At 41.8% G+C, this 10478-nt stretch overlaps 1 protein-coding gene across 1 annotated transcript; it reads right to left on the bottom strand.

The window, feature by feature from the left end:
• Window positions 1-2255: 2255 nt before the first annotated feature.
• LOC148540371 (olfactory receptor 5AP2-like) lies at window positions 2256-3239 on the bottom strand. The gene has a single exon (XM_088444520.1). The coding sequence runs from the start codon at window positions 3237-3239 to the stop codon at window positions 2256-2258; it is 984 nt and encodes a 327-aa protein (XP_088300646.1).
• Window positions 3240-10478: the final 7239 nt, after the last annotated feature.

The following is a 10478-nucleotide window of genomic DNA, read 5'->3' as shown; positions in this document are numbered from 1 at the left end:
GGTTGGCATGCAGGCAGTGGAATAACAAAGGCCTCCATGTTATCTGTGCTCACTATTGCCCAAACTTGATCTTGGGGCACCATTATGAATCAGACAGATCCTCCAGGGTAAACAGTTGATCTGGTGTTTTATCTATTTCTATTAAACCTTTGTGTGTGAGTTTAGTCATCTGCCACTTGTGGTGGAGCTATTTCTCTGCTTTCTAAGTGATCTCCAGACACAATGTAAAACTTAAACCTTAAACTGAAATGTTACATTTAATGCTCTGTTCTGCTTGTTCACATATCTAAGTAATATGGTTAAGTGGACAATGGAAACAACGGCAACTTGAAGGCCACTCACTAACTCTGTTTTTTTTTTAATGTCCCTGTACAAGTTGGGAAATTCCTTTACAGAACAGAAGGTTTGCAAAGGATTATTTAAGACAATTGTTTATCTATTTTTGGAAAGCACACTTCCTGTTCCTGGTCCCCTTCTGGGATGAAAAAAATCCACTCCCAGCAAGCAGGCAAGGCGATCAAGAAAGAATACCCAAGAAAGACTTTAACATTAAATCTGAAATGTTGCATTTAATGCTCTGTTCCGCTTGTTCACATATCTGATATGGTTAAGTGGACAGTGGGAACAACGGCAGTTTGAAGGCCACTAACTAACTGTTTTTTTAATGTCCCTGTACAGGTTGGAAAATGCCTTTACAGAAGGTTTGCAATTGTTTTTTGGAAGCACTCTTCATGGTCCCCTTCTGGGATAAAAATCCACTCCTAGCTGCAGAAGCTCAAGAAAGACACAACGTAAGACCTTAAATCAGGGGTAGCCAACCTCGGTACTCGAGAGCTCACATTTTCCAGATGACCTAGCTGGTGCACAGGTGTATTCATTACTCACCAAAACATTTAGAAAGATCAACAGGTGGAGTTAATTATTATAGTTGTGATTCTGTGAGGAGACCTAGAAAACATGCACTGTTGGTAGCTCTCGAGGACCAGCGTTGGCTACCATTGCCATTTATCACAGATCTTACACTTGTCCACATATCTGTACTGGTTAAGTGGCACTTTGAGGCCACTAACTAACTATGTTTTTTTTATGTCCCTGTAGAAGTTGGGAAATGCCTTTATAGAAGGTTTGCAAAGGATTATTTAAGTCAATTGTTTGCTTTTGGAAAGCACTCTTCCTGGTCCCCTTCTGGGATGAGAAAATCAACTCCCAGCAGCAGCCATGCTCAAGGATTCTTCTGTGGCAAGGACTGATGTGAATGTATCACATTTTTTTTGTAAATGCCTCCTCCTCTCCTTCATAAATTTTCTTCGGAATCAAAAGACAAAATTCAATTTACTACCAATCAACCTTCCTTGTCCCTGCCCTGCCTTCAACTGCATACATACTTCAGGCCTCTCTTGAATAATAAAAGTGTTTCCTGATGTGCTATGTTTGAAGTTGAACTGCCAAGTGTTTGTGCCGCCCACTGCTGCCAGCTATCTTGGTGCAAATTTTGGGCCTAAACTAGATGAAAAAAATCAATATTGTGAGCTGTGAGGTGGTCAAAAGTGGAAATAAATGTTATTGAGGTTAATAATACTGTAGGAACAAAAATAGGCCCATGTTATGTGATTTTAGCTGTTTTTATGATTTTTTAAGAAAAAATCCAGATTCAAAACCAAAACCGAAATACAAAACACGGAGGTGAGGTTTTGGCAAAACCAATCCAGATCCAAAACCAGTGGAGATCCAGATCCAAATCCAAAACCAAAACATGAGGGTCAGTGCACATCTCTACTTCATAGTACACTTTAAAAGAGTAAGATCAGAACTTTAAGATGCTTCCTTACAGTATATCAGATAAATTCCATATAATCTTTGTTCATTTTAGTTAGAAAACTGACATGCCCGCCGCGGGAGGTGCTGGGGACCCGATTGGATCCCTTTCAGAGGGAAATGCGGTAAGAATCCCATAGGTTTCTATTGGGTAACACTATAATAAAAATGGCGTTACTCACCTGGTCCAAGCTCCGGAATGTATCACATTCCAGAGCTTGGTACATATGGAAATGCGGCCAAAACTCAGAAAATGGGGGTTTTCAAAGTTTTTACCGCAATATAGGCTTTTATACATCCTGCCCCAAGTGTAACAATGATGTTTGTGTGTCATTCCAATTGCCCGCTTTATTGAAGTACAGCTTTCAGGAAAATATGAGCAAAACTATTTGCATTTAAACCAAAATTCAAATAAAATCCACAATTTGATTTGTCCGATTCTAGATGTGCAAGAACCATAAACGTATGGTAATTCTTTGAGTGAAGAGCTGATGCAGGATATGTCTTACTTCTGTGTTCCTTAAACTGTAGATGAGTGGATTCAGCATTGGAATAACCACTGTGTAAAAGACAGAGGCCACTATTTCTTGATGCATTAAGGAAACACCGTATGGATGAAGGTAATTGAACAGAACTGTACCATAGAATAAAGTGACACATAACAGGTGGGAGGCACATGTGGAAAAGGCTCTTTTTTTTCCTTGAGGTGAAGGTATATTGACAACAGTGACCGCAATCCAAAGGTAAGATATTAGGATAATAGAGAGCGAGCCTCCTCCTATGATAGCTGCACAAATGGAGATGAGTAACTCATTTAGGAATGTATCTGAGCATGAAAGTCTTATAAGTGGAAGAGCATCACAGAGAAAATGATTAATAATATTAGAACCACAAAAAGTCAAGCTGAATGTGAAACCAGTTTGGATGGCAGCTTGGACCACAGAAGCAAAGTATGAAGCAGCAACAAGTAGATTGCACATTTGTATTGTCATGATGGATCCATAACGCAGTGGGTTGCATATGGCTACATATCGGTCATATGCCATCATTCCAAAGAGAAGACATTCAGTGGAACCAAAGGATGAAAACATAAACAGTTGAATTGCACAACTAAAGCTGGTTATATCTCCATTCTGTTTAAGAAGATGAGCCATAGTGTTGGGAACAACTGAAGAAGCATAGCAAAGGTCAGTGAGAGATAAATAGCTCAGGAAAATGTACATGGGTGTTTGGAGGCTGGGAGAGATGCGGATAATTAAGTAAATGCCAATATTACCAATTAATGTCAGCAGGTACATCATGAGGAACAAATAAAAAAGCACAAGTTGGAGATCTGGATCAGAAGTGAGTCCCAGAAGAAGGAATGTTGATGTCTTTGAGTGATTTCCAATGTCTCTGACGTCTGGTAATGATGGCTGAATCATCTATAACAAGCATCAGGAAAATGTTTGGTTATTACCTAATACTGTGTAAATATACAGGGTTTATTTGTACTAAATGCTTAAATTTATATGTGTCTTACTATAGCCAGTATGAGTTTTTTTAACTAATGTTTATATGTTCTAGTGAAATCAGCAATATTGAAGCAAACCTGCCGACCATCTGTATTTCTGGCAATAACCAGGATAGTAATTGTTAATGACGCTTCAAGAAGTCAGCTTTGTAGATGTGTGTGTTACATGGTTGATGGCAGTGACCTCATTCCACCCAGTCTCTGCCCTGGAAGATTCCCTCTAGTGGGCATATTGGTAATGCAGCTGGAAAGTAAAGACATGTTTTGTAGCAGTTTCTGTGTGCTGTCATTTCTACACTGATTCAGACAAATCTCCCAGGTTAGCACTATTTCACAGAGATTGGTAATCTACAGAATTTCAGATTGTCATAGACTAAAGCTGGCCACACACTAGACCAACTTACATCCAACCAGCCAACTAGTTGATTGGTTGGAATGAAAATCTGGTAAAAGTATGAAAGCAAATTACAATCAGCAATTTGCTCCCAAACGCCAGAAAATGGACAAAAACTGTTGTTTGAACAAATTGTTTAGATCAAACAATTAACAAACTTGTCTGACGACCATTTTCACCTGTGTTCTGGCATTTAGGAGCAAATTGCTGATCACCATTTACTCCCACTCCTTACCATATTTTCATTCCAACCAATCAACTAGTTGGATGGTTGGATGAAAGTTGGTCTAGTGTGTGGCCAACTTTAGGGCCTGATTCAGTTACCGATTTGCAGTTGCTAATGCAACTGCAATTGCCTACGGATCGCAGCTGCAAAAATTTGCTAATGCTTGCCAAAGCACAGCCGGCATAGGGACGCCCACTGCTGCATTCTCATATGCATCCAACCTTGCTTATCTGCATATACATTGGTACCATCGATGCACACCGACCCGTCACTCAGCATTTACAGCAGGCGTGACCAGCTGCAGAAACTGCGAGACTCGTCGCACGCAGTAAGTACTCAAGCTGCGTATGCAATCACAGTGCCTAATTTATGCACACCCATGAAATATCATTCAAACGAAATCACGCCTCCGTTTTTCTGACCAACCCCCCCAAATGCTCAGTCTGTCACGCACTTGGATTCCTCTGTGTGTCTGTAACTGCAATGCGATCGCAGCGATTGCGCAGTGTGGTTTATACGCATGCGCAATGGCAAACAATCATCCGAACTGCGTCCATATTCGCACTTGCGATCGGTACTGAATCAGGCCATTAATGTATAAACTCCAGAGATGCCTGGCCCATTTGTAGAGTTAAGCTGGCCACACCCTAGACCAACTTACATCCAACCAACCAACTAGTTGATTGGTTGGAATGAAAATCTGGTAAGGTATGAAAGCAAATGACAATCAGCAATTTGCTCCCAAATGCCGGAAGATGGACAAAAACTGTTGTTTGAACAAATTGTTTAGATCAAACATTTAACAAACTTGTCTGACGGACATTTTCACCTGTGTTCTGGCTTTTAGGAGGAAATTGCTGTTCATCAGTTACTCCATTTTTATGGAGGGCGGCCCTCATTCAGAGCGTGCGCTCTGCTCAGAGCATATGGCTCTGAATGAGGGCCATAATTTGTTAGTACATAATGGACAACCCTTGAACTGACCAGTAAGGAATTCTTCAATGATAATTTTCTACGGTGTGTATAATGTTACTAGTAAAGGAAATAACTAGATTAAGCAAGTTACATACAGTACCTGAAACTTACTTCATATATGATAGGGAGAATCAAAATAAAAGTTTAGATTATATTCATTTCAAATATCACTTCCCCAAATACTGAAGGTTACTGTATCGCATCGGCCCACATTATGCAGATTATGGCCACTGCGACGTCATACGCACCTTGAGAACTCACTAAGTGCGACGAGAGATGCAATTTCTGAGACAGGTCAGAGCTGCTGTAATTCTGCGTGATGGACCTATGTTACTCGATATCCCCAATGTATACGCAGGACTGTGAGGTATTACAGATGTGAGAAAGCAGCAGTGGGAGTCTCTATCTCTATGCTGGCTGAGTGGTTGCAAACATTAGCATATTCAGCAGAACTGCGTGCGTAATCACAGCTGTGATTGCAATTGCGATCCATAATGAATCAGGCCCTAAGACCAATATATTGTAGTTCAGCTTTGGTTAGACTCTTTAAAGCACTTTTTTCAATTTGAAAGTTATACCCTTAGCATAATTCACACATATTAAACACAAATGTAGATACACAAATTGTATCTTTATGTTTTAGAAACATTTTAATCCAGGAAAGGATTTCCCTCTACGTCTCCTTACAAATAAAACAGGTAATTAATAATAATAATAATTTTATTTATATAGCGCTTTTCTCCTAAATGACTCAAAGTGCTTTACATTTACAGTACAAAATACAAAATAAGCTTAAACAAGGGACATTAGTGAAATGCTTGGGTGAATAGGTGAGTCTTGAGTCTATTTTTGAAGGATTCTAGAGTGGAGGCCTCTTGAACTGTGCGGGGAAGTGAGTTCCAAAAGGTTGGAGCCACAAAACTGAAAGCTCGACCCCCAGACGAATTCCGTGAGATTCTAGGTACTGTTAATAGTCCTTCATCAATGGATCGCAGTAATCGAGTGGGACAGTAAGGAATCAGAAGCTGCTTCAGGTACCCTGGGCCATGGTCATGAAGGGCTTTGTAAGTTATTAATCCAATCTTGAAAGCAATTCACCATCTGACAGGCAGCCAGTGAAGGGAGTAGAGAATGGGTGTTATGTGGCTGGAACAGGGCTGGTTGGTTAATAGCCTGGCAGCTGCGTTTTGTACCATCTGCAAGCGGTGTAATTCTTTTGCTGGGAGACCGAGGTAGGGGGCGTTGCAGTAGTCTAGGCGTGATGATATAAATGCATGTATGACTTTAGGCAGATCTTCTGAGGGAATTAAGTGCTTGATTCTGGCTATGTTCCTCAAATGAAAGAATGAGGATTTGATTGTGGTTGATACCTGATGTTTAAGTGTCAAGCCACTATCCAGGACAACACCAAGATTCCGCACATGTTTAGTGTTTTGTAATTCTGAACCCCCAAGCGTAAGTCCTGTTGGTTGGCTATGCTGTAGCACTGTCCTGTTACCTATCATAAGAACCTCTGTTGTATCAGGGTTCAGTCACAGCCAACTGGCACTCATCCACTCCTGAAGCTCAGCTAGGCAGCCATTTAGGGTTGTTATTGGGTCCTTTGTACCTGGAGCAAAGGACAGGTACAGTTGTGTATCATCTGCATAGCAGTGGTAGACCAGGCCATGACGTCTGACTATTTCACCCAATGGTAGCATGTATCCTGCAAAAAGCATGGGAGTTAGTATAGAACCTTGTGGGACACCGCATGGAAGTGACACTGGTGATGAAGAGTTTACTCCAGAAGAAACTCTCTGTGACCTGCCAGTGAGAAATGATTTGAACCATCTAAGGACTGTGCCATCCAGTCCACAGAAATTTTTCAGGTGCTCAATTAGAATCCCATGGACCACAGTATCAAATGCTGCTGAGAGATCCAGAAGGATTAGGATTGAACAATCACCTCTGTCTCTTGCCATCAGAAGATCATTAAGCACACATACCAGGGCTGTTTCAGTGCTATGTCTTCTCCTGAATCCTGACTGGAATGGATCATAAATATCATGGGTAGATAGGTGGGTTTCCAGTTGCATTGCCACCACTTTCTCAATGACCTTTCCTAGAAAAGGAAGGTTTAATACTGGTCTATAGTTGGTCATGCAGTCGGGGGTCTAAATTAGGTTTTTTAAGAAGTGGTCTAACAATTGCTTCCTTTAGTGGTTCTGGAAAAATGGCTGTTTGCAAAGAGCATTGAACTATTTTTGCAATTACAGGGCCAATAATGTCTATACACCCTATGAGAAGCTTGGTTGAGGCAGGGTCCAGATCACAGGTGGTGGGTCGCAACATTCTGATAATTTTTAGCAATGTCTTTTACATCCATTATGTCAAAGCTGTTCCAGGGAGACAGGTGGCTTACCTTGGAAGGCTTGGTAGTTTGGCACGCCTTTGATGGCACTGTGGGGATTCCAGCCCGGATGGAGGATACTTTATCTGCAAAGAATTTTGCAAACTCATTGCATCTTGACTGGGAGAGGGTTTCATCATGCTGCAGGCATGCTGGTTTGCAAAGCATCTTCACTGTACGGAAAAGCTGAGCCGGCCTATTGTTTGCTGCCTTGATCTCATTTGAGAGGAACTCTGGCCCTCATTCAGAGCCACTCGCAAACGGGCGCACGTACATTAGGCGTACGTACAAAAATATTTAAATTCAAGGGCTCGCTCGTATTTTCGATCGCATCTAAAAATCCTCCCCAAACTCAGACGACCCCTCCTCTAACTAACGAGCGTGCGAAATAGCGAGCGTACATCCCCGAAATGGCTTGAAGGGAACGCACGCACAAGTATAAACCGGAAGTGGCCATGTCAGATGTCGATTACCTGCTCCTTTATTCTGCCTACCTCCATCAATCGTATCATGCCAATCAATGTATCAATTAGCTTAATGGTTTTTTTTTTTCAACACAATGCAAGAAACTTTACTCTTGTCCGTGTTTGTGTTTACCCGCAGAATACGTACGGCTTAAACATTCGCTTTTATTGCTCAAAAAACATGTTAGCCACAATGAGACAATTGTTCTATTGCTGTGGATCCCCGCATATTTTCCGGGGTTCATTTCTTTATTTAAATTTGCTTACGCATGTCACTGCATCAAGCCTATCATAACTCTCCAGAGATTTCTGGCCCTGTCGAACACATGACTCATACACTAACCAATCAAATTGCTCCTGTTAATTTCCAAGCTACATTAGCCAATCAGAAATTTTTGGCACACTTTATCAAAAATGAATTTTAAGAAAAACACCATTGCCATCATGAGAGCCTCCGCATTCACCAGGCGTGAGCTGCTGGTGCTAACGGAGGTGATGGATCGGCGTATCACCAGCCAACCTCCACCCATCACCAACCGGCAGAAGCGTTCCGCGTATGTGGAGGCACGGGCCCGCCTGCGCTCCTTCGGCTCACGCTGCAACATCGGCCAGCTGGAGCGCAGGTGGTCTGACCTGCAACGGCGAATGCCCCGCTTGCTGGCATGCTTTCGCATGCAGATAGTGGAAAGTAAGTGTTATGTATTGTGGTTTTCATGTTTGTCTTTGTGGGGCAAACTGCGTGTGCATGTTTTCATGTCTGTCCTATTTTTTCATTCTCATCATATCTGCGTGTGCATGTTTTTATGTCTGTCCTATTTATTCATTCTCCTCATATCTGCATGACCATGTTTTCCCTCTATTTCTGATATATTCATTCTACTCATATTTGCATGTTTTTTGTTGGTGGTGGGTGATTTTAAAATGTTATTTGGGCAGGATTTGGCCAGAAACTAACCACAATTTGTTTGACATCTTTTAGGGGGACAGGCAAGACTACGCCGTCACCGTCCAGCCAGACGGCGGTCCCGCCCACTCTCACCCACCCCCAGCCAACACTCCACCCCAAATAATTCCCCTATTCCCCCCTCCTCCCAAGCCTTCCAAGACCCTCTCCCGGAACTGTCGGGCCTCCTTCCCCTCCGTCCCCCTTCCCCCTCTCCTCCAACCACCCCTCTTCCAATTACCCCCTCCCCGGAGTCCGTGATAACCCCGCCCCGTTCTTTGGGGAAGGAAGGCTCCTCCGAGGATGAAGATGGAGGGACTTCGGGATCTGCCGTTTTGGCTACCGGTATGTTTTTCTTTTGCGTTTTTTTTAACCACAAACTGTTTGTATGTAATCATGTGTCGTTCCTTTATTCGTGATTTTTGGGTTCTTTTTTGGTGATTTAGCAGTTTGCCTTTACCTCTTCCTGCTGATTTCAACATACACATATCACACCTGTGGGTATTTCTACATAGGCCTTGTAATTTTTGCAGCACCCCTTTTTTTTTTAATTTTGGTTTTGGAGTGATTTCGTTGTGTTTTTGTTTTTTTAATGTGGATTCCCTATTGTTTGATTAATCCACACACTTTTCTCACCCACAGAGGAACAGAGGCGTCGGCAAGAGGTCGAAGATTGTGTGGCACACATGCGCCAAAATGTAATTGGGGTGCTTGTGGCCCTTGACCGGCTGTCTGGCATCCTTCGGCAGTAGTTTTTTTTTGTTTTTATCTTTTTCAAAATAAATTGTTTATTTCTAATATACGTTCTGCCTCATTCGTTTTTTCAAAACCAAAGATAGTTAACCCTGACATAAGTAGACTGTTCCTGCAAGGTTTTGCATTTTTTAAAAATTAGATTGGGTTTTGTATTTGTATGTAAAACACCCTCAAGAAACACATAACAGTAACAATGTCATTTCCCTTTTTGTGTGTAGTGGCAATTAGATATTTCTACATTTTACAGGTTCCTAGTTGGTGGGCAAGCTGCTTAGGCGAATCTTACAAAGCCAAATGATTGGACAGGCTTCCTTTTGGTGTGGGTTGGGAACCTGAAAACATATTTCATTTTTGCTCAACTGGCGTCAGTACTGGATTACCCCTTAGTCAAATGTAAGGTGTGTTAACCTGGTTAAACTTGCTGGTAACGTCCAAAAAAAGGAAGAACATTTAACTCTCCAAACATTTATTCACAACATAACTGAGAAATCAAAGTGGTCACTCACAAAAAAAACACACAGTGAGAATCTCAAATACAACACATACCCAATAAAAAAAAAACAAAAAAAAACAAATCAAGAACTGGTTGAGGAAGGACCATGCCAAAATGATTCCACAAACATGGCGTTGCGATATGGGTTCCAGAATATATTCCAAAAATGAGCAGATCCAGGTTTGGTAAGGGTAGCATGAAGTAGTGAGCGTTGTAGTGCCAAAGATTATGTGAACAAACCGAAGATGTTGAAAAAAAGAAAACAAAATTAGATGTTCGCAAACAAACACAAACACATTAGGTTAAAACACTGTTTTGTTCAAACTTACCTAAAAAATCTGGCCACCACATCATCGCGTATGGCCCCCCACATACTGACCTCCGACCAACCTCGGGGGGGCCATCCTCAGGTAAGGCATCCTCTGGCTGCATTGGGACACCACTCCTTATGGCGATGTTGTGCAATATCCCACACAGGACCACAATTTTCGACACCATATCCGGCAAATA

This window comes from Taudactylus pleione, unplaced genomic scaffold (genome assembly GCF_031769625.1).
Source record: "Taudactylus pleione unplaced genomic scaffold, aTauple2 ptg000019l, whole genome shotgun sequence".
Taxonomy (NCBI): Eukaryota; Metazoa; Chordata; class Amphibia; order Anura; family Myobatrachidae; genus Taudactylus; species Taudactylus pleione.
The sequence above is the reverse complement of the archived record's forward strand: the minus strand, read 5'-3'. Positions and strand labels throughout refer to the sequence as shown.

What these genes read in the sequence shown, in the direction of transcription:
- LOC148540371 (XM_088444520.1), bottom strand. Translation starts at nt 3,239, where the DNA reads ATGATTCAGCCATCATTACCAGACGTCAGAGACATTGGAAATCACTCA.